Source organism: Acinonyx jubatus, chromosome A3 (genome assembly GCF_027475565.1).
Source record: "Acinonyx jubatus isolate Ajub_Pintada_27869175 chromosome A3, VMU_Ajub_asm_v1.0, whole genome shotgun sequence".
Classification (NCBI taxonomy): Eukaryota; Metazoa; Chordata; class Mammalia; order Carnivora; family Felidae; genus Acinonyx; species Acinonyx jubatus.
The window spans coordinates 135,820,291-135,843,466 of record NC_069388.1 but is presented as its reverse complement, the minus strand read 5'-3'; the positions used below and the strand labels follow the sequence as shown (position 1 = coordinate 135,843,466).

The window sequence follows — 23,176 nt, the reverse complement described above, 5'->3', positions numbered from 1 at the left end:
TTCTAATTTGAGATCCCAAACCCTTTTTCTTTAAAGAATGGATCTAATTTTATTTTTATTCATGTGGCCATTCACATATCCCGACAGTGCTTACTGAAAATTACATTTTCCTTCAGTGATTTGGGGATACTGTCTTGTCCAGTAAATTCTGTGTGCGGTTGGGCATGTCTTCTCTTTTTTCAGTAAATAATCTTTACTTTTTCAGATTCTTTAAGGTTCACGGTAAAGTTTAGCATTGCAGAGAGTTCCATATGCCCTCTCCTCTGCGTACGATTTTATTAATATATTATTAACATCTGTAAACATCTTGTGTTCCTGTGCTAAATTTGTTACAATAGATGAACCTATACTGATTGGTCCATTATGATTAAAATCCATTAGTTTAGAGTTCACTCCCGGTGTTGTATGTTCCGTGAGTCCGGACAAGTGGGCAGTGATGCGTACCCACCATTATCGTACCCCGCAGGATAGTTTCACTGCCCTCAGCGTCCTCTGCGTCCTGCCTGCTTGTCCTTCCCCTCCCCCCGGCCCCTGGAAACCACTGATCTGTTTGCCTCTTCAGTTTTGCCTCTTCCAGATTGTCTTATTGTTGGGACCATATATACGTAGCCTCTTCAGACGGGTTTCTCTTACATGGCAGTGTGCCTTTAAGATTCCTCCAGGGCTTCTTGTGGTTTGCTAGCACGTATCTTTTGATTACTGAAAAATACTCAATTGGCTGCGTGTACCCGTATCAAAAGACGTCTCGGCTGCTTCTGGTTTGGGGCAGTTACGAACAAGGTTGCCGTCGACGTTCTCGTGCAGGATTTTGTGCGGACGCGGATTCTGCAGTTACTTGGCTAGGCGCCTGGAGCACTGTTGCTGGCTCCTACGGTAAGCCCGGGTTTGGTTCCGCTGTGCCTGCCAGGCCGTCTTCCCGAGCAGAGCACCATCTTGCACTTTCCCCGGCGATCAACGCCGTTTCCTGGTGCTCCTCATCTCCGCCAGCGTGTGGTGGTGGCATCTTGCCGGGCTCCCCGTTCCAGCGGGTGTCTGCTGGTGTTTCACTGCCGTTTTGGTTTGCAGTTTGCAGGTCCCTAATGACAGATGTGTGACGGGGAGCATTTCTCATCTTATTTGCCATCTGTATACCTTCGTTGAGGCACCTGTTCAGGTCCGTTGTCCATTTATTAATTGAGTTGTTTTCTTGTTGATTTTTAAGAGTTATTTGTATATGTTGGATACAACCCCTTTCTTCATGAGATGTGCATTTTGCCAGGATTTTCTGTCACTTCTCATTCTCTTGACATGGTCTTTTACAGGGCAGTTCTTAATTTTAATGAGTCCCAATTTTTTTTCTTTCACAGATCGTGTTTTTGTATCTAAAAAGTTATCACCGAACCCAGGTCACTTAGATTTTCTCATATGTTCTGTTCTAGAAGTTTCACAGTTTTGCATTTTACATTTAGGTCTCTTACCCACTTTGGGTTAAGTCTCGTGAAGGATGAAGGTCTGTGTTTCGATCGATCCCCCATGTAGATGTCTGGTCGTCCCAGCACCATTTGTCAAAGGGACTGTCCTCCCTCCATTGACTTCCCTTTCCTCCTTCGCTGAAGATCAGCTGGCTGGGTTTAGGAGGCCTGTTTCTGGGCTCTCTGTTCCCATCCATTGAGGCGCTCGTTCTCTTCCTTTGCTGGGGTCATAGTAGCTTAATAGCAAGTCTTAAAGTTTGGGGTGTCCGTTCTCCAGCGTTGCCCATGTCTTCAATACTGTGTTGGGTTTTTACGGTCTTTGCGTCTCCACCTAAAGCAGACCGCCGCCGGTACGTTTATGTCCACAAAGTAACCTGGGGGTTTTGACTGCGGTTGCACTGAATCTGTGGGGGAGCTGCGAGGAACGGACACCCTGGCGATGTTACGTCCTCCTGTCTGTCAACATGGAGCGTCTTTCCGTTCGTTCACGTCGCCTTTGACTTCTTTCAGCAGAGACTTCGAGTTTTCCTCACACAGTTGTAGCTATTCTGTCAGATTCACCTCTTACTGTTTCATTTGTGTCAGTGCTAACGTCAAGGGTAATATGTTTGTAATTTCGAATTTCAGTTCATCGCTGGTATGGCAAGTCAGACCGACTGACTCATGTATTGTCCTCGTATCCTGTCCCCTTTAGTTGCTTATGTTTGGGAGGGCTTTTTGTTTGGTTCTGTTGCATTTTCGTGTCAGTCTTTTGGGATTTTCTGCATAGACGATTTTATCATCTGCATAGAGGGTTTTATTTCTTCCTTTCTAATCTATATCTTTTCCTTTTTTTTTTTTTTTTTGTCTTATTGCATTAATTAGGGACTTCTAGTATGATGTACAATAGGAGTAAAAAGAGGACATCCTTGCCTTATTCATGATCTTACAGGGAAAACGTCTAGTTTCTCATCATTAAGTACGCCCGGAACTCAACACCCGGAAAACAACTAATCCAGTGAAGAAATGGGCAGAAGGCATGAATAGGCACTTTTCCAAAGAAACATCCAGAAGGATGACAGACAGATGACAAGATGCTCACCATCAGTGTCTGTTGGGTGATTTTTAATAAACAGTGTCTTTCAAGGAATTGGTCCATGTCATCTAAGTTACGAAATTTGTGGACATAGTTGTCCTTAATATTCCTTTATTATCCTTTTAGTGTCTGTGTGGTGAGTAGTGATGTGTCCCTCCCTTTCATTTCTTTTTTTTTTTTTTTAACGTTTATTATTGAGAGACAGACACAGAGCGTGAGCAGGGGAGGGGCAGAGAGAGAGGGAGACACAGAATCCGAAGCAGCTCCAGGCTCCGAGCCGTCAGCACAGAGCCCAACTTGGGGCTCGAACTCCCCATGACTGCAAGGTCATGACCTGAGCCGAAGTCAGACGCTCAACCGACTGAGCCACCCAGGTGCCCTCCCTCCCTTTTATTTCTAATATTAGGGTTCATGTCTTCTCCTCTATTTCTTTGTTAGCCTGGCCAGACATTTATAAATTTTACTCATTTTGTCAGAAAAACAGCTCTGTTGGTTTCCTGTTTTCAGTGTCATTGATTTCTGCTTTAATTTTTATTTCTCCCCTTTCTCTTCTACACGCCCTGCCTTTCTGTAGTGTTCTGAGATGGAAGTTTAAATGATTGATTTTAAGATCTTGTCTCTTTTCAAATATATGTGTCTAATGCTATAAAATTCCCTCTTAGCACTGCTTTTCCTGAATCTCACAAACTTTGATAAGTTGCATGTTCATTTTCACTTAAGTCCCACATGTGTTTGCATGTCGTTTTAAATGCACATGGGCATTTGCCAGGGTGCAGAGCAGATAGCTCCCTGCCACCTGTTCATATATTCAGCTCGTTTCTAAAGTGGGTCTGGGAACTTGCAGTAGAATGTTTGTTTCTGTGTTGATCTGACAGAGTTTGAAGAGTTCCAGAGATCTTCTTTCTCTGCAGGTGAATTCTGACCCACACGGGAGCGATTGTCACCTGTTCTTTACGTGATATGAAAGGGTGTATCACTTCCCGTGTCAGCGCAGTCCCACATTTAGTGATGCTGATGGTCAAGACATCTTTCTTTCTAGGAAGCCAAGAACAACTCATTCCAGAATGTAAACTCAGTCATCCATCGTTTTGAGACATAGGAATTATTTAGTGTCATCAAGAAAGAAATTTTTTTCAAAAAAAAAAATTCAGATATTTAAAATTCAGTAATTGTCATCTTTCTTTTGTCCGGACTTACAATTGCAATACAACCTATATTCTGTCGAGTTCCTTATTTTCACCTTGCCTCTTTAGATCTTTCTTTCAGTCTCTGGTAAAGACCCTAGAGCGTTGTACAGTTCCAAGAGGACTAAGCACAGGCAAAAAGCCATGCTAGCGTGGCCCGTGGCAGACCCTCCCTGATGATTAATGCTTAGGCTGAGGGATAGGCTGGGGCACAGAGACGCTGCATCGCTTACAGGTGTCACACAGCTTGTTTTCTGACCGTCTTCCAAACTGTATTCGGGATCTAAATACCGACGCCTTCAGTCTGTGTTCAAAAGTCAGAAAAGTCTCTTCTGACTGTGTGACCGCCCCGTGTCGTCACTTCCATATCCACGGTCTCCTTTATAACCAGCACAGGCCCTTTGATCATTTTGACGGTTTACGTGTACTCCATGTATATACCAGGTGTCAGATTCCAAACCGTATCAGAAGAGACATTCACAAAAAGATTCCCTTCTTCCGAGACCTGACGCAGCCCCTTCGATTCCCGTGCGTGACCCCTTCTTCAGAGCACCACTCTCGCTCCCCCGCAGCACGCTGGCAGGGCTGCGTGGCCGTGAATTACCCCCTGCGGGGTGGCCCTGGGGGTGGAGCTTTCACGTGTGGCTCCCCTGCCTCCCGTCGGGGCACCTGTGAGGTAGACCTTTCCCTCCAGAGCTGCGCGCACGCACCCACGCAAACCACTGAATCAGGCTAAGCGCCGTCCTCAGGACCTGGGCCTGAGGCGCATCTTCGCTCACTTTCCTCCCCTGCTCCCCCGTGCCTGGAGGGCCTCCTTTCGGGGTCGGCTTGTGGGCAGCCTTCTGTTTGAGCTTGCCTCCCTGAACGGATAGAAAAGATGCGGCGGCTTTCGCCGCGGGAGGGCGCAGCCTCTGGTTTCTATATGGTTACAGCACAGCTATGGAAACAGTAGGGACATCGCCTTCGCCTTTGGTCCTTGTGGCGCTTTGCCGAGAAAACCGGCATACGTTTTACGACGGACACCATTGGAGACTTAACCGAGAAAGGAAGGCGTGCTGGCGTCCCTCCCGCAGGCCTGTTGGGCGTGAAGGCGTGCTCACTTACCGCCAACTAACTAGCTTGGCTTTGCTCTTGTCCCAGGCTCCATGGTGCCCTTTTCGATGAGGATCTTACACGCGGAGCTTCAGCAGTACCTGGGGAACCCGCAGGAGTCACTGGACAGGCTGCACCGAGTGAAGGCCATCTGCAGCAAGGTACCGATGGTGCCCGGGTGGGCCGCTCTGGCACTCCCCCCCCCCCCCACCCGGCGGAGAACCCCCTCTTCCCCTTCCTTGGAGGGAGCAGCCACATCACTCTCTACCCAACCTACCCGACATCCGCCGTCACCGCTTCCTGCGGGAAGGCGGGGGACCCAGTTCATCGTGACCGTGGTATTCTTGCCTGCCGAAGTTGTTGTTGGGGGCAGAGGATGCAAAGCTTGGGGCCTGAAATCCTTCTTCCTTAGTATTTGTTGTTGTTGTTGAAGAAGAACTTACATGACAATACCATATTCGTACTAGGTGTAGAACCCAGTAGTTCAATATCAGTTACGTTAGGAAACAGTCACCGCAACAGGTCTGGTTACCGCTGGTCACCGTGGAAGGTCATGACAGTGTTAGTGACTGGCTTCCCATGCTGTGCGTCACATCTCTCTCTTACTTACTTTGCATCTGGAAGGTTGACGCCTCTTCATCCCGTTCATTTCATCCATCCCCCTCCCTCTGGCAGCCGTCGGTTTGTTCTCTGTGTGTCCGAGTCAGTTTCCGTTTTGCTTTGTATTTCAGGTTGCACGTGTGGGTGGAGTCATACGTATGTGTCTTTCTCTGACTTATCTCACGTAGCCTAATGGACTCTAGATTCATCGGTGTTGTCACAAGGGGCAACATTTCGTTCTTTTCACGGCTGAGTAATATTCCGTTGTGTGTATATACCCCACCTTTTTAATCCGGTCGTCCGTCCGTGGACATCTATGACATTTAACCTCCAAATCTTGACTGTTGTAAATAATCCTGTAATGAACATAGGGGTGCATATGTCTTTTTGGATTAGCGTTTTCATTTTCCTCAGATAAGTGCCCAGAAGTAGACTGCCGGATCGGAGAGTGGTCCTCTTTTCAGTTTTGAGAGAACCTCCGTATTGTTTTCCGTGGTGGCCGCACGGTTTGCGGTCCCTCCGGCAGTGCACGGGGCTGCCTTTTCTCCCACCGCCTCACCAACACCTGTTAGTTCTTATCTTTCTGTTCCAAGCCGTTCTGACAGGTGTCAGAACGAGGTAACACCTCGTTGTGGTTTGGATTTGCGTTTCCGTGACGATTGGTGATGTTGAGCATCTTTCCGTGTGCCCGTTGGCCGCCTGTGTGTCTTCCCTATCTAGCAAAATGTCTCTTCGGGCCCTCTGCCTGGCTGGGTTTTTTATATGGAATTTTATGAGCTCTTTGCGTATTTGGGATGTTAGCCCCTTATCAGATACGCCGTGTATTCAGTGGGTCGCCTTTCCATTTTGTTGATGATTCCCTTTGCTGTCAAAAGCATTTTAGTTTGATTTGGTCCTTTTTGTTTGTTCTTTTTTATCGTCCTTGCCTGAGTAGACAGATCCAAAAATATCACCAAAACCAGTGTCCGACAGCTTACTGCCTATGTTTTATTCTAGGAGTTTTATGGTTTCAGGTTTTATATTGAAGTCTGGAATCCATTTGGAGTTCATTTTTGTGGATGGTAGTAAGAAGGTGGTTCACTTTCACTCTTTTGCAGGTCGCTGTCCAGTTTCCCTGACGTTTTTTGGAGAGACTTTCCTTTCCCCGTTGTATATTTTTGTGTCCTTCATCACAGATCAATTAACGATGCTTTTATGGTCAGCTACCTGTTGCGTTGACCTGTGTGTGTGTGTGTCTTTGTGCTGGTACCAAACTGTTTTGATTACCGTAGCTTCTAGTAGGTCTTGAAACTAGGAAGCATGATACTCCCGTACCTCTCTTCTTCCTCAAGGTGGCTTTGGCTCTTCATGGCCTCTTGTGCTTCTATACAAACTTTGGGGATTATTTTCGTTTATTTTAGCTCTGGTTCTGTGAGAAGGGCCGTTGGTGTTTTGATAGGGATTGTGTTGACTCTGTAGGCTTCTTCGGGTATTCTGACAGTATTTTTTCAGTCCGCAGCACAGAGTATCTTTCTGTATACTTGCATCGTCTTCGGTGTCTTTCATCAGTTTTCTGAGTGCAAGTGATTCACCTTGGCTATATTAACTCCTACATATTTTATTCTTCTCGATGCAGTAGTAAACGGGATTATTTTCTTAATTGCTCTTTTGATAGTTGGTTATTATTATATAAAAATGCAACAGGGGCGCCTGGTGGTTCAGTCGGTTGAGCGTCTGACTTCGGCTCAGGTCACGATCTCACAGCTCATGAGTTCGAGCCCCACGTCGGGCTCTGTGTCAACAGCTCGGAGCCTGGAGCCTGCTTCTGATTCTGTGTCTCCCTCTGTCTCTGCCCCTAACCCACTCACATTCTGTCTCCGTCTCTCTCAAAAATAAGTAAACATTAAAAAAAAACTAAAACTAAAAAAATGCAACAGATTTCTGAATATTGATTTTGTATCCTGCCAGTTTTAATGAATTGAATTTAATGAATTCAATCCTGCCAATTTAATGAATTCATTTATTGGGTCTAATAGTTTTTGGGTGGATGCTTTAGGGGTTTCTATATGTGGTGTCATATCAACTGTGAATAGTGACAGTTTTACTTCCTAATTACTTGGATGCCATTTATTTCTTTTCCTTATTGCTGCAGCTGGGACTTCCACTAAATTGTTGGATAAAAAAGCGTTGGATAAAAAAAGGTGTTGAATAAAAATGGTAAGAGTGGGCATCCTTAACTTGTCCCTCATATTAGAGGAAATGCTTTCGATCTTTTATCGTTGAGTATGTTAGCTGTGGCTTTGTCATATATGGCCTTTATTATATTGAGGTACATTCCCTCTAGACACACTGTGTTGAGAGTTTTTAATCATAAGTGGACATTAAATTGTGTCAGATGCAGGGCACCAGGGTGGCTCAGTCGGTTGGGCGGCCGACTTCAGCTCAGGTCATGATCTCGCAGTTCGCGGGTTCAAGCCCCGCGTCGGGCTCTGTGCTGACAGCTCAGAGCCTGGAGCCCAATTCGGATGCTGTGTCTCCCTCTCTCTCTGACCCTCCCCCGCTCACACTCTATGTCTCTATCTCAAAAATAGATGTTAAAAAAAATTTTTTTTAATTGTGTCAGATGCTTCTTCTGCATCTGTGGAGATACCACAGGATTTTCATTCCTCATTTTGTGAACGTGATGTGCCAGATTGATATGTGGGTGTTGAACCATCCTTGCATCGCTGCAACAAATCCCACTTGCTTGTGGTGTATGATCCTTTTATTGTAGAGTTGAATTCAGTTTGCTGAGACTCTGTTGAGGATTTTTGCATGTATGTTCATCAGGGATATTGGCCTGAAATGTTCTCTTAGTAGTTGGCCTGTTCAGATTTGCTGTTTCCTCCTTGTTCGATGTTGGAGGATTATATGTTTCTAGGAATTTATTCATTTCATCTGGGTCGTCCAACTTGTTGGCATGTAAGTCTTCCTCGGTATCCTTGGTAGATTAAAAGCAGGGAAATATCTCTTGTGTACAAATCACATGCCCTTAAACGTGGCAGACCTGTGTGTCTTCTCTGTCTAGCAAAATGTCTCTTCAGGCCCTTCACGCATCCTGCAAATCCTATAAGCACCCACTTTGTGTCTCACAGAGGCCCGGGAGCAATGTTTAAGGAAGTAGTAGTTTAAAATGTTCCAGAATCAAAGCAAGTCCTACTGTGTGATGACAACTGGCATTCGTAATGCCGACTCCGAAGGCAGGTAAGGTTCAGAAGCGCTTTGTGAATTGTTCTTGGTTGAACGCTAACAGTGACGCGGAAGGCACCAAGCTGCATCCACAGGTCAGATTGTGCTGTGAAGTGATATTCGGAAGAAATAGGGGACTTAGAGTCTCTCCACCTCCGGGCGTTGGGCCACCCCACCGCTCAGGCTGCTCACCATTAGATGGAAGCGAAGCGCCTGTTCCCGCCTCCCTCGAGGTGAGGTCGCGTCTGCAGAGCGCCCAGAGCTGTAACCACAAGCGGTGAGGGCAGCAGCACGACACGGCCCTGTGTTAAATGAGAGTGTATCTTTCCGGTCCCTCCTTTCAGTCTCGTTATTCTTGAGGAAGGTTTTAGGGGCTTTTTCCAAGATGCCGGCGTCCTCAGGACTCCCGGCAGGGAGGCGGACGGGCTCCTTCCCGCACAGCAGCCCTCACTCCGGCGCGAGCAGGTGTCCCAGGCACCTCACAGCCTCCGCCCTGCGTAACTTCAGAGAGACAGGAAAACTCTTCTTTCTTGTATGCTAATCGGTTGACGGGGAACATTTTTTTTAGGTTCCAACACTTTTTTCCTTGAATCTTAAAACACTTAAGATACAGCTATTTTCAGACATAAGCATATAACTTGTTGCCGAGAAACGCAGAATCAATGATTTTCTAAACTGTACACAGATGATTTTGTTAATTACGTTTTTCATTTACCTCTGTATCGCATCGGGGGAATTTTTATGTACTTGAGAGAAAGTTCCAAGTGTTCCAGTGACTCAAGGGGAGAAAAGAAGACGTTTTAGGAGTCCGTTTTCCTGGTCCTAAGGTATCTCATGTGCTGCAGGGTAGGGAGAGACAAGGGCAGGTCTTGCCGCCACGGCTGCTCTAGACTGTTGTACCCATTCCCCTGAAATACAGCGTGTTCGTCAGGGACTGGTGTCTGTTCCTCAGCATTTTTCTAATAACAGCTCATTTAATCCTTATGCAAACCCAGTAAAGTAGGGATTCCATTACCCCCATTTATAGCTAAGTAAACTGAGGCACGGAGAGGCCAGCTAACTTGCCTGTGATCATGTGATTCGACCCCTCATTGTGACACGTCCCAGCCGAAGGGAGAAAGACCGACAGTGTTCCTGCCTGTGCCAGATTCTCTGCTGCATCCGGTACGAACACGTCTTACTGCGTTTGGTGGTAGATTGAACCAACGAATAAGAGCCCCGGGACCAGTGTCTGAAATCCCCGGTCCCACAGGCCGGCCCCCAGAGATGGGGTCCATCCTCAGGTGGTTTCATCCCCGGGTGGCCAGGCGGTGACAGCCGACGGCTCATGAGGGCAGAGAGGTGAGCAGGCCCAGTGCGGTCGTACCACGGGAGCCCCTGGCCCGGCGCGGCCCGCGGTGTAGGGACCCGCTGCCGGGGCCTGAGCGTGACTGGTCTCTCGGGTGCCACCTGGGTGTGGACATCCCAGCCCAGGTCACGGGGCCGCGCCATGCGCCAGTGGGTGTCCTTCTGACGGCGCGACCCAGATGTAAGCCCATCCGTCTGGTGCTGCTGAACTGAGAGAAGGGCGGGTGGTTCTAATTCCGGAAGCAACACAGGCAGCCCATCCTGGAAGGGACGGTGTGTTGGCCTCTGGCCAAAAGGATTTCCGTGGCTAATCTCAACATGTACCTGCCGTGTGTTCCAACCTAAAACCTGGCCCCGCCTCCCAAGACAGAGGCAGCCCCACGTGACAGGACTGGTGGTGGTAAAGAGAAGGGGGTGGGGGACACAGAGCAAGGTGGTGCCCGCGGGCCCCCACGGCTCCTCCACCACCACCCGGCAGATAAGAAGCCCAGCCCCTGAGCTTCCGCTCTCCTCCTCCTGCGCGCTGCCCCCCTGCCCCCCAGAGGCCAGTGTTACCTGCAAGCTCGTCCCGTGCATGATTGAGGGTGGTTTCAGCCGGAGAGGCCCCCGGGGGCTTTGGAGCCCGAGTGGTCTGTCTTTGACCCGCTGTCAGGTCAGCGGGCAGATGTGTATGAGCACCTGTGTGCACAGCCCGCGACAGTTCAGGGCTGAGCACGACACCCGCCACCCCCCGCCCCGCCCTCTGTGAGCGCGGTTTCCGGGGCTCCGCTTCCCCCGCCCCGTGATCCGTGAGCCATTCCCCAGTATACCATGGACACGCAGGGTGAGGTGGCAGGAAGGCAGTGTTCGTGCGGGGACTTATTTACTCAAGTACAAAATCCAGGGGCGCCTGGGTGGCTCCGTCGGTTAAGCATCTGACTCTTGGTTTCGGCTCAGGTCACGATCTCACGGCTTGTGAGTTCAAGCCCCGTGTCAGGCTCTGTGCTGACGGTGTGGAGCCTGCTGGGGATTCTCTGTCTCCCTCTCTCTCTGCCCCTCCCCCACTTGCACTGTCTCAAAATAAACTTAAAAAAAAGTGCAAAAGCTGAAAATACTAAAGGCCCGCACACCACTCTGTGGCAGCCTGATCTGGCGGGGTAAAGTCAGGGGCACGGATGCATCACCCGCATACAGGTCTGTTCTGTGCACGGCCACTGATCCGCTCTGCTCTCCACCTATAAACCAGAGGTCAGGGGTCAGGGGTTGGACCGCAGGGTCCCGAGGCTCCGTCCGACACCAGCAGGCTGGTGTTTTGAGTCGGTCACAGCCAACGGGAAACCCCAGGAGAGCTGTAAACCTCAGGCTCTTGACCAGGACCCTCCCCACATCCCTGTGCTCTCTCCTGTGTCCTTGAGCGCGGCCCCAGGGTATGCCAGGTCGAGCGCCCACAGTGGCCGTGGGGTCACCGTGACCATGTGAGCGGTGCCCGCACCATAACGTGCTGTGCTCTGTGTTTTACACCCTCCGTTAACACGACAGCCGTCTGAAGTGATAGCGTCCCCGTTTTACAGACGTGGAAGAGCCACCAGGGTCTGACAGCGGGTGGGGGTGGGGGAGCCTACGCTAGAACAGGTCGCCCGGCCCCAGAAACCTGGTCCTGACTCTCCCCGTGGGGTCACGCCGCGGTCTCCCGTGCTCCCCCGAGTGCAGCAGACTCCCCGCCACCCTGGGAACGTGGCCCAGGCAGCACACTTGAGTGTCGCCTTGACGGGGACCGTGGCGCCAGCGGCTGGGCTCACAGGACCAGGGGGTGGGGCTCTCCGCTGCTGCGGGGTCAGGACACGGAGTCACATCTCGGGTGACGTCCTCCACCCATCCCCTCCCCCAGCCTTCCTTCCTCAGCCTGCACGCCTGGCCCCTCCTCCTGCCCGACCCGGGCGCTGGTATTGAGCCCTGGGGCACGGACTCGGTGACTCCCTCCCAGACGCGGCCGCCGGTGTCCGGTGGTGGGTGGAGAACCGGGCCACCCCCTCGAGGCTTCAGGACGGGAAGTCGGGCCGGGGCTGCATGTGGTGGCCTCAGACTGGCCAGGAGCCCTGATGCTGGTCTGAGGGGCTCAACTCAAGGACAGTCTACACAACCAGAGTTGTCGTTTCTGGGAAGAAAGCAGTTACTACGTTCCCATTCCCCTTAGGGCTGTCTGTCCCCTGTGCTCTCACTGCTCCTATGGCGTCTGTTGTTGGTCCTCCAGGTCGTTTTTCCGGGCCAGAGGTCAGCAGTGGTTGTAGAATCAAATGCTCACACAGGGTCAACGTGGAGCAGGAAGCCAGGCCAGGACGGTGGAAGGTTGCTTTCCCTTGGGAAGGGACTGAGGGCTTCAGGCTGTGAGAACATGAGAGCACTGCCACGGGTGCAGATAATACACTGTGACCGTGTGCACGGATAATATACTGTGACCTTGTGTGTGGATAATACGGTGTGACTGTGTGCACAGATAACACGCTGACCATGTGTGTGGATAATATGCTGTGACTATGTGGGTGGATGATACGCTGTGACCGTGTGCAGATAATATGCTGTGACCATGTGCGACAATAATACGCTGTGACCGTGTGTGTGGATAATACCCTTGACCGTGTGCAGATAATACGCTGTGACCGTGTGCGTAGATAACACGCTGTGACCGTGTGCAGACAATACACTGTGACCGTGTGTGCAGATAATACGCTTGACCGTGTGCAGATAATACACTGTGACCATGTGTGTAGATAATACACTGTATGCACGGATAATATACTGTGACTGTGTGTGTAGATAATACGCTGTGACCGTGTGCAGATAATACACTGTGACCGTGTGTGTAGATAATACACTGTGTGCACAGATAATATACTGTGACTGTGTGTGTAGATAATATGCTGTGACCGTGTGCATAGATAATATGCTGTGACCGTGTGTGCAGATAATACGCTGTGACTGTGTGTGTAGATAATACACTGTGTGCAGATAATATACTGTGACTGTGTGTGTAGATAATACGCTGTGACCGTGTGCATAGATAATACGCTGTGACCGTGTGTGCAGATAATACGCTGTGACTGTGTGTAGATAATACACTGTGTGCACAGATAATATACTGTGACTGTGTGTGTAGATAATATGCTGTGACCGTGTGCATAGATAATATGCTGTGACCGTGTGTGCAGATAATACGCTGTGACTGTGTGTGTAGATAATACACTGTGTGCACAGATAATATACTGTGACTGTGTGTGTAGATAATACGCTGTGACCGTGTGCATAGATAATACGCTGTGACCGTGTGTGCAGATAATACGCTGTGACTGTGTGTGTAGATAATACACTGTGTGCACAGATAATATACTGTGACCGTGTGCAGATAATACACTGTGACCGTGTGCGTAGATAATACACTGTGTGCACAGATAACATACTGTGACTGTGTGTGTAGATAATAGTCCGTGACCGTGTGTGTGGACAATACACTGTGACCGTGTGTGCGTGGATAACACACTGTGACCATATGCTGTGAATGTGTGTGCAGATAATACACTGTGAGCTTTGCCGTCTGACAGCTGTCTCTCCAGCAACAGTCAGCTAGCTCTTCACAGTTTTGATCCCAGCATGGATTCCCCAAGTGAGAAGGAACAGCCTTAGATGGCAGCCGCACACAGGGGCCCCGGAGCAGGCCCGGACCTGGGGTGTCAAGGCATGATGTGGTTCCCAAACAGTCATCTAACTCCGCAGCCCTGACGTGGGAAATGTTCACACACGATGCTCATTTTCAAAGCCAGCCCGCAGATTTGTTACTGCAGTCCGGTCTCCTGTAAACAACATCCGCTGAAGGGAGAACAGCATTGTGTTAGCTACGTGGGTAACAGGAACAGAGGCCGTTCTATTCTTTTTTATTTTCTCAGCCGTAGTTATGTCAGCGTACTTTAACTTTACAATCAGGCATTTTTCTGTTGAAAAAAAGTTAAACGAGACCGCAGGACAGAGAAGGTGAAGTTGAGACGGCGGTCACAGGAAAGGAGCCAAAAAGCAGGTCTGGCTCCTGGTCACCAGAGCCAGGAGGGAAACGGCGTCAGGACACAGTTCTCGGCGTCTAGAAAGCAGTCGTTTGCTCAGAAGAGGCCAGGCTTTCCCTAATGTGGAAGCTTCCCCAGACAGTGGTTACAGACTGTCTGTAGTCAGCCAGGGAGCCTGAGATTAGACCGTGGTCCCGAATTGTAACAGGGGGCCCAGTTTGAGCAGAACGTCACTTGTGACCTTTACCGGGTGGCCCAGGGCACCCGTTTGCCCTGCTGTCTTTGATGCAGAAGAATGTGCTAGACTAGTAGGTGTTTGGATGGTGTAATTGTATCTGTGAAGGTGAAATGCTCCTTGATCTCAAACAAATTTGCTGTGCTCCCGGGCCTCAGGCAAGCTAGAGACCATCGCATCAGGACAGCAGGTGCCTCTGTCCCGCGGTCCCTCCTTCTGTGGCTTCTCTGCAGCCCGTCTCTGCTGCTAGTCCTGAGAGACCTTTACAGACCAGTTGGGAGAGAGCCAAGGGAACAGAGTTCTAACACCACTTGCAGAAGTAGACACGGTCCATAAGGAACGATGCCAAAGTAGATTGGGGTGTGGGTCGTTGCCGATACGGACGTGCCCCGCGTGGTCTTGAGCTCAGCTCCGTCCCTCCCACAACCCAGCAGCCTCCACCCGTCCCAGGTTAGCCTGGCAGAAGGAACCTCGTAAAAGAAGTGCTACTTTAGAGACCCCCACAGCTGGAGAAGCCGGAGGGTCAGGTGTGTTTTCGTGCAAAAGAAACATACTCCAGAGTGTTGACAGGAACGGTTCTCTGCTGCTGACTGCAAATAAGGCAGAGGTGACAGCTTTGTCTCTAGGAAGTCTTGATGTCTTTCAGCTGGCCCTCGCTCGCCAGCTCCTCGGGGAAACGCTCCAGGAGGCTGGCCATCGGCATGCTGGCAGCGTCTGCCCTGCCAGGCCTCACCTGACCCGGATGGTGCCGTTGCCCCTTTCCTGCCGCTGCAGCAGAGAACAAATTGATTGTGGCTTCATCTGATAAGATGGGAGTGATTGGCAAGTAGAGAGAGATCGCTGAAAGGCTGGAGGCGGCCTCTCCGCCCTTTGCCACTGATGCTCATGCTCCTGGGCCCGTGCGTGCACGGAGTACACAAGCAGGTGACAGGAGCGTCCCCCTCGCCAGGGATCAGCTGGGAGAGACTCACGCTCCTGGCCTTGTGTGTCAGAGTGCACAAGCAGGAGGTGACAGCAGGGTCCCCGTTGCTGGGGATCAGGGTGGGAGACGCTCACCCTCCTGGCCCTCAGAGGAGCTCAAGAGCGTCCCTGTCATTGGGGTTTTACAAGGTTTGCGTCTTGACTCTTCTCAGGGTGGCAGTTCACACCTTTAGAGACTCCAGGTTGCAGCGTTGCAAATCTCAGGATGTCGACTTGGGAACGTGAACTGTACCCCTCAGCAACCTAGTATAAAATCCGATGCCCCTGGGCGCCTGGGTGGCTCAGTCGGTTAAGTGTCAGGTCATGATCTCAGGGTTCGTGGGTTCGAGCCCCGCGTCGGGCTCTGTGCTGACAGCTCGGAGCCTGGAGCCTGCTTCGGATTCTGTGTCTCCCTCTCTCTCTGCCCCTCTCCTGCTCATGCTCTCTTTCTCTCAAAAATAAATAAACATTAAAAATAAAATCTGATGCACCAAAAGTGAAGCACAAGGCCACAGAAGTTATCAAACAATCTAGTCCTGACTCGTGCACGAGAGCCCAGCAAAGAGTGGGCATCAGCGGAATGAGGAGGTCTGGAGTTCTGTATTCCTCACTTGTATATCTTGACGTCGTGTGTTCTGTCCTTCTGTGATCCGCATGGAGAGAAGAGAGCATTGTTTCAAAGTGTGAAGCCCTGAAGGGACACTGTGTCCACAGGCAGGGGTTGGGAGGGCTCTGGAGTCAGGCAGATGGGGAAGCTTTCCAGGTGCACCTGTCTCTTCCCGGCAGAGTGACTGGCCCACGTGAGCCTCGAGGCCCTCAGCCATAGATGAGGGGTGTCACCCGCTGCCTCGGGGCTGCGTGCGGGTTAGATCGGGATGCAGACAAGCGACTGAGCACAGAGCCTGGTCCGTGGGAGTGTTTAGTCCCCCTTGAGTGGCTTGAAACAGCTCCAAGAAGCCTCTTTTTGCTTTGCAAAGCCTCTTTCCCACAAGTTCCCCTAGGAGACTGTGGTGGGACAGGTAGGTCACAGGACTTTCTAGAGAAATCTGAGCCCCGCTAGGGCAGACCTGCTCTCCCTTGAGTCTGGTCTCCAGTAGGTTACTAGTGAGAACTCGGGCCCTTGGGTTAGGGCCCGCCCCCAGTGGTCTGTACCCTGGGTGCTCCATGTACAAAACCCATTCCCCAAGACTACCCCACCCGTAGCCCGCAGCAGCCCAGCAAAGCAAGAGCTGCGAGACTCCTTCCCCGGAGCTTTCCTACAAAGTGTGGTCCCCAGACCGTCGTCCCCAGAGCGTCACCCAAAGCCCATCAGAAGCGCAGGGTCTGGTGCCACACCGCAGGCATACAAACCAGAACCTGAGGTTTACGGTACCAGATTCCAGGGTCATGCGTGTGACCACTGTGCCCAAACCTGCGGGCAGGTGTAAATGTGGTGTTCCTGTGGGCCAGGCTGGTGCAGTCCCCCTTGCTCATTCTGGGGAGCAGACCAGGATGCTTGACAGTGTCTTACCTGGACTTGGGCCTCGGTCATTCTGTCAGGGACAGAGGGATGGAGGAGGGAAGGGACACCTCACCACGGTTCGGACTAAAGACTTCGGGCTTTGGGTGGCGGTGTTTCTGTCGCTTTCCTTCACAGAACTAAGCTTTTGGAGGTGAGTGCGCTCGGACCGTATAAAGTCATATTGGCGCCAGAGGGGCGGGGACTCCTGCTTTTCTCTGCGGGACACGTGTCCTCTCCTGTTGGCGCCCAGAGTAGCCCACCCCCCTCCCACCTGCGCCCGCAGTCACGGCTCCGGCCTCTGGACTCCTGGCACCGTCCTCGTGGTTCAGCCCAGGCCGCAGATAAGGTGGCCCCGGAGGCGGGTCCTCGGCACAGATGGCGCGCGGTGAGGCACGCGACCGGTCGGTGACTTTGCCCTCACGAGGCGTGCGGTCCCCCTCCGCGAGGCCCCTTCTCTCCGGCTCGGTTGTCGTGGCTGGGTTTGTGCGTGGACACCCGCCCCTTCCCCTGTGTCCCGTCCAGTGGCCCTGGGGGTGGCCCTGGGGACCAGGGGGGTGCTGGGCCACCTCTTCCCCTTCAGTAATTCCTGCCCCTTCTCCCTTCCTGTCCGCCTGCTGTTCTCGCCGGAGGTTAAGCGCCCTCAAGACTTCCTTTCCTAGTCTGTTTCTGTTCTTACGATTCTTCATCAGAAGACAGATTAGCCACAAATGTCATGTGACCTGGTCTGGACCCAGTCGAGAACCTTCGCGGCTCCGGTTCCGGACCCAGTGTCTGGACCCAGCGAGGCGGCACGGGCTGTTCACAGAGGCTGTGCTCCAGCTGGCGTTAGGCAGGGACCCTCGCAGGTGCGCGGAGGCCCCGCTCGCCCTCTGCTCTGCCCCCGGGGACCCCACACACGAAAGCCCAAAGCAGGTTCTTCATCGGGTGGCAAGCGTCCCCTCTTGGGGCGGGTCATTTGGGGACATGTTAACTGGCAAGGTGACCCGTAAACAGAAGGGTTTTTTCCCCAGACCACCTGCCCCTGAGGTCAGTGATGACGCAACTGGGACACAGCTTCGTAGGTTAACGCTGGGTCTCCCGACGCACAGCCTTTCCTCTCCATGCCTTTCTCTCATGCTGCTCACGTCCCCTCCTCACATTACAGTGATAGCCGTCGTGTTTTCTTTTCGGGAAAAGCCAAAGCACGCAAAGCAACCCGAAGTCATTAACCAAACAATACAAACGATGTAAGGGGACAGGTGCTCAGAATATATTTCTTACATTTCAAAAAGCCTCACAGCCCACGGCTGAGGGGGGGCAAGCGGAGGGGCAAGACTGGCGTTTCTGAACTTAACAATCATCCTCGTGTGTAACACACTGGCCGCCTTTCTTGAAAAGAGAGGACGTCTCCTCTGTGTCTCAGGTCTCTCGAGTGCCGTCCGAGCGTCCTAGACCCAGACGCCACCACCGGCTGGAGAGCGGCCCCCTCTCCGCGTCCCCTCCGTGTCCTGAGTGCTGACGTGTAAAAGGTGTCTGTGTGGCACATTCCTTGACAAATTCGTTTTCACACAGAGAAGTCTGCGTCTCCTAGAATCTGTTACGACAAAGTCTGGAAGCAAATTCGTTTTTCACGATTTTGTTGTTCTCGTTTGGAATTGCCGTAGATCCTGACAAATCTGGAGCAGGGCTTGGCTGAGGACGGAAGTGTGAACAGCATCACACCGGAGAACAGACGAGGTCAGTGCGCAGACTGCTCGTTAAGCGACTGCCAGCCCCAGCGGTTTTCTTCGTGCCCCCCCCCCCCTTAGTAAGGCCTCCGTCCTCGCGTGCATTCGTTGGCTCGCCCTTGTTTGGGAAGCCAGGTGCCAGGCCTGGAGCTCTTGGTACAGGAAGGGCAAGCCCAGGCACGAGGCCTGCCCGCAGGGAGCCCCACCGCACCCAGAGGTCCCGGAAGCCAGCGCAGCTCCCGCGGCAGGCAGGTGCTGGGACGGAGAGGAGCTGGGGCCTTCCTGGGGAAGGGGCGTCCCTGGGGTGGGGACTGCCCTCCAGAGCCACAGCCTTGGCAGAGAGGGGCACCCAGAGGCCCCAAAGTGCTGGAGAGGAGAGGAAGGGGGGCCCCGCGCGCCGTCTAGGAGGCCAGGATGACCCTGAGCCCCAGGCTGCTGGGAGCCAGTGAGGAGAAGGTCATCCCGGCTGTAACTTCTTGAGAACGTTCGGGATGAACTGCTAATTACACTTCAAAACCCAACTCGATCGGTGCCCCCGAGAGGCCCCTCACCCACCGCTGACTCCTCAGGGCCGCCCCTCTCCTTTCCACACAGCACCTGCCCTGTGGCACCTCCGGGGGCTCCGCCGTTTGCCCGTGTGCCCCACACGGAGCGAGCTCTCGTGACCACCGGCCAGCGTGGGTTATCCTGGCGAGCGGTGCTTCCTCTGCAGCTGCCAGAGGCAGGGAGCTGCACTGGTGCCCCCAAGGGCGTGGTGACCCTGACAGAAGGGGACAGTGGTGACCCTGAGAGAAGAGGGGAGTGGGATGGGCAGGAGGAGTTTGCCTTTGGGGCCAGCAGCACTGGGCTGCATTTATGCTTTAAATACAGCGTCCTTTGTGTATCCCAAACGACAGCCAGGTTTGTAGGGGTGTGTGTGTGTGTGTGTGTGTGTGTGTGCGCGCGCACGCGTGCAAATGCACTTCCGAGTCATGTAACTGCGGCTGAGTTAGCGAGGAGGCATCACTCACCCTCAGATGTCCCATCCTCTCGTACTGGGTGCCAGTTTGGGAATTCGCAGATAATCACTAGATCTCAGAAAGCACTTCCCGGGTACCTAAGGGTCATAATAGATAAACAGTTTGAAGGTGAACAGGGGCTTCCTCCCAGAGCTGGAATTAGCACACGAAAGAGGGCCATGGGTGAGCCTGGGTGGCGCAGTCGGTTAAGCATCAGATTCTTGATTCCTGCCCCGGTCACGATCGTAGGGTTGTGGGATTGAGCTCCGTGCTCAGCAGGGAGCCTGCTTGGGATTCTCTCTTGCTCGCTCTCTCCCCGCAAAAAAAAAAAAGAAAAGAAAGAAACGAGTCCGTGGAGATAAACTGCAGTTCGGTGAGACCACACGTTGTGTTCATCAACGAAAGATACCGCTGAGAACTCTTCTTTTCACAAAAGTGATGTTGTAAGCACCTAATATGGTTTTAATTGCTCAAAGGCGCAGGGAGTTAAGTTCCTAATTCTAGCAATTAAGTCTGTTGCGTTCTTAAGCAGGTCCGAGAATAAGCGTACTTTCCGGGCAGGCGCTACCCGCCCGTTGGTCCTGGCACATGGGAAGGGCAGCACGCGGGCAGAGCAGGGTCGGCCGGCTCACGGGATGACGGTCCTTCGGGCACCGCCGTCCTCCGGGCCCGTGGGCCGCTGCAGCCGCCACCGGGCAGACACCCGCTGGGGAGCCAGCTCTGCTTCTGCGTCATCGCCGCCCTGCCGTCACACGGGAGGGTGCTCGTGCCACCACGGTGGTGCCCACAGGGTCCGCAACACAGATAGGACAGCGGTTGCCGCTTCCGTGTAAAAGGCTCCGAAATGGAGGCCTTGAGAAGGCGACCTCAGTAAGCGGAGCCCAGCGTGCGGGCACCCTGCAGCCCCGTGCCCTGTGCCCCCCAGGCAGGTGGCCGTGGCTGGGCCATGTGCTCTCCTGTCCGCCCTAAAGCTGCCCGGCCACCTTCCTGTTCTCATGGCTGTGTCACTTCTTCGTCCGTTCTCCCAGGGCCAAGAGCACCGGCCTGATGCCCTGTGCTCGGCAGGCTGGTGACAGGGGACCTTCCAGGGCAGAAGTCACAGGACCGTCGCTGACGGCCAGGGCTCGCCTGCAGCTGGCACACGCTCACCACTGCCCCTCTCTTGCAGCCTCCGTTCGGCTGTGGCGGTCCCGCCTGGGCCGGGTGATGTGCTCCATGGCAAACTGCCTGCTCCTGATGAAGGTACGTGGGTACGGAAGAGGGCGTCCGCGGTGAGGAGACGTCCACGGGCAGCCGCGGGGTTCCCGGACTCGCCCTGGACCCATTTAACGTGTATGGAAGGAAATTTCAGCACAGCGTAGAGTTTACACTGCCACGTTGAAGTGTTCAAACCTGCGTCTAGACGATTTAACTAAAATCATCATTCGTTCCCCCTCCTTCTCGTTCCCTCTCCCTTTCTCATCTCTCTCCCTCTCCTCTCCCCTCCCCCCACCCTTTCCCCCTCCCCGCCCCCAATCCTCATATTTTCCTCTGGGTTCCATCCCAGAAAGGGAGCCCTTGTTCTCCCCGTGTTAGAGGAAGGGTTTCCCCTGGTCCTGGCAGGACTTGCTGATGATGCTTGTGGTATCGGGAGACAGGTTTCCCCAGAAGACCTGTGTCTCAGGGACGCCACCCAGAGCCTTCGGCCCCCATGGAGGCAGCTCGCAGATCGGAGAGGACGAATGGACGCCTGGGTCCTTTGTTCTCTCGCCTTTTCCCCAGCAGGCCCTCGCCAGCCAAACAGCAGTGTCTGGCTCCTCACTTTGGTGGGAGCCTGACCGCCCCCCCCTCCGGCTCCCCCGGCGGGCAGGTCAGGGACCCACACCCCGAGAAGCCCTGCCGCAGCTGCAGGGGGGAAGCAGACAGCCGAGAGCCGCTGCAAGAATCCGTTAGCCTCGGACACCCAGGCGCGAACACCTGGGCTCTTATGAGACCGAGTCTCTGAGTCCCCCACAGGTCAGCCCAAGGTCATTCCTGAGCTTAATCTTTAGCAAAGCAGAGCAGGCGGTTGATAGGGTGGCAGAGCTCCGTGGCTGGCCCTGGCCCGCAGCCCCGTGAGTGGGTCCTGTCCTGGGCACAGTGCAGAGGGCTTGGCCGCGGGCATAAATGCACAGCCCCGCCCCGTGCCCGTCAGGAGGACGTGTGGCCTGAACCCGCCGTAGGGCAGCCTGCACGGCTCCCATCCCGGTGGCCACTGTAAAGGCGTGACACCAGGGCACAGTGACCTCGCAGCACCCTGCGTGTCTCGGAGCCCCAGGCGCCTGCTCTAAAACGAGGCACAGAGCTGGTATCTCTGAAACCCGCAGCTGTGACATTCACGCAGCCCCCCCGCCCCCCAGGCACACACGGCCAAGGAGCTCAGGTGTCCCTTCAGTCCGCACACCTGGCGTTTCTGACAGGGTGGCTTGGCCACCCCTGCGGTGACCGTGTCCCTCGTCTCGCACCCCAGGGCAGGCCACCCCCGGCATGTGCGTGGGCAGATGCCCTCCAAGCAGGCCCTTCTCCCCAGCCTGCTGAACACGGTCGCCAGCTCCTGGAACCCCGTCCCCCGCCCCAGAAAGCCAGCTGCTGATGCGGAGAGAGCAAACTGTAAATTCACAGGGCTGACTTCAGTCACGGGGCCAAAGCTCCCCAGGAGGAACGCTACCTGTCCCCCTGCCGACTTTTATTTGCATTGTTAAGATGTTAATAGCACATTATGGGAGGATTTCTTTGTTGCGCCGTGGTGGTAACAATGCTCTTAAGCACCGAATGTAAGTTTTCTACCGACTTCGCTGGGACTCCATACCGAACATATTATTGCTACAAAAATGCTTTCTGATGAATGCAATTTGAGATTTTAGACGAATCTTCATTTCCTGGAGTTCAAGTGCACGTTTGGCAAAGGTCTCCGAGTGTTTGTGCCCTGTTGCCATGGTGAGCGCGCGCGGCACTGCGGGGTCCTGTCCACGGGGTTCGTGCACGGCCGCCGGTGGCCCTCTACTCGGCCGTTTCATCGCTCTGAGGGCCGGCTCTGTTACGGGGAAATAAATACTAACTTCCTGCTGATGAGAAGCGGACGTTTCAGCCCCAAGTACCCGTAAAGCGTACCGTGGGGCGCGGTTACTTGTGTCACGTGGCCGGCGACGTGTCCATATGACGTACTGTCGGGGCGGTTACGTGTGTGACGCGGCCGGGGACGTGCCCGCACGACAACGTCGGGAGTGGTTACGTGTGTGACGTGGCCCGGGACGTGTCCGCACGACGTACCGTCAGGCCCGGTTTCCTGCGTCACGTGGCCAGGGACGTGTCCACGCGACGTCGGGCGTGGTTACGTGTGTGACATGCCCCGGGATGTCTCAAATGCAGCTCTCGTCCCCAGACTCGCGGAGGGCGGGGCGCCCGTGGGGGTCGGCCCTGCGGGTGATGTGCCTGCGGCCTCAGGTGCGCCCCCGAGGGTCCCACGTCCCCCCCCTCCCGCTCTCCTGGGCCGCCCGTCGGGGCGCCTCAGGTCACGGAGGGACCGTGCAGGCGCCTAGACCAGCTTCTTCCCGCCTCAGTCTCCCCACGCAAACCCTTTCTGGCTGCAGATGGTCGTGAGCCCTGCTTCACGGCCCCCAAGCCGGCGGAGCTGCTGAAGGGAGACGGGTACGCCCCGAGCCGACCCAGGCCCGTCCCCCTGAGCAGGTCACTCGCGGCCTTCCTCAGAGCCGGTCGTGTGGTCTGCAGCGGGGCGGAGTGGGACAGCGACCTTGAGCGTTTTCCTTTCGAGGG

At 53.5% G+C, this 23,176-nt stretch overlaps 1 protein-coding gene across 2 annotated transcripts in view; it reads left to right on the top strand.

Moving 5' to 3' along the window:
* Positions 1-23,176, top strand: part of TRAPPC12 (trafficking protein particle complex subunit 12) — an 81,366-nt gene that overhangs the window by 41,064 nt on the left and 17,126 nt on the right. The window contains exons 6-9 of one of the 2 annotated variants that reach the window (XM_053201302.1): positions 4,851-4,963; positions 18,324-18,396; positions 20,553-20,626; positions 21,873-22,653. In XM_053201302.1, coding sequence (XP_053057277.1) covers positions 4,851-4,963; positions 18,324-18,396; positions 20,553-20,626; positions 21,873-21,995 — 383 coding nt within the window. In that variant the 3' untranslated portion in view covers positions 21,996-22,653. Of the gene's footprint in view, positions 1-4,850; positions 4,964-18,323; positions 18,397-20,552; positions 20,627-21,872; positions 22,654-23,176 lie in introns of those variants that run through there. The other variant, XM_027077791.2, reaches the window with a different exon arrangement.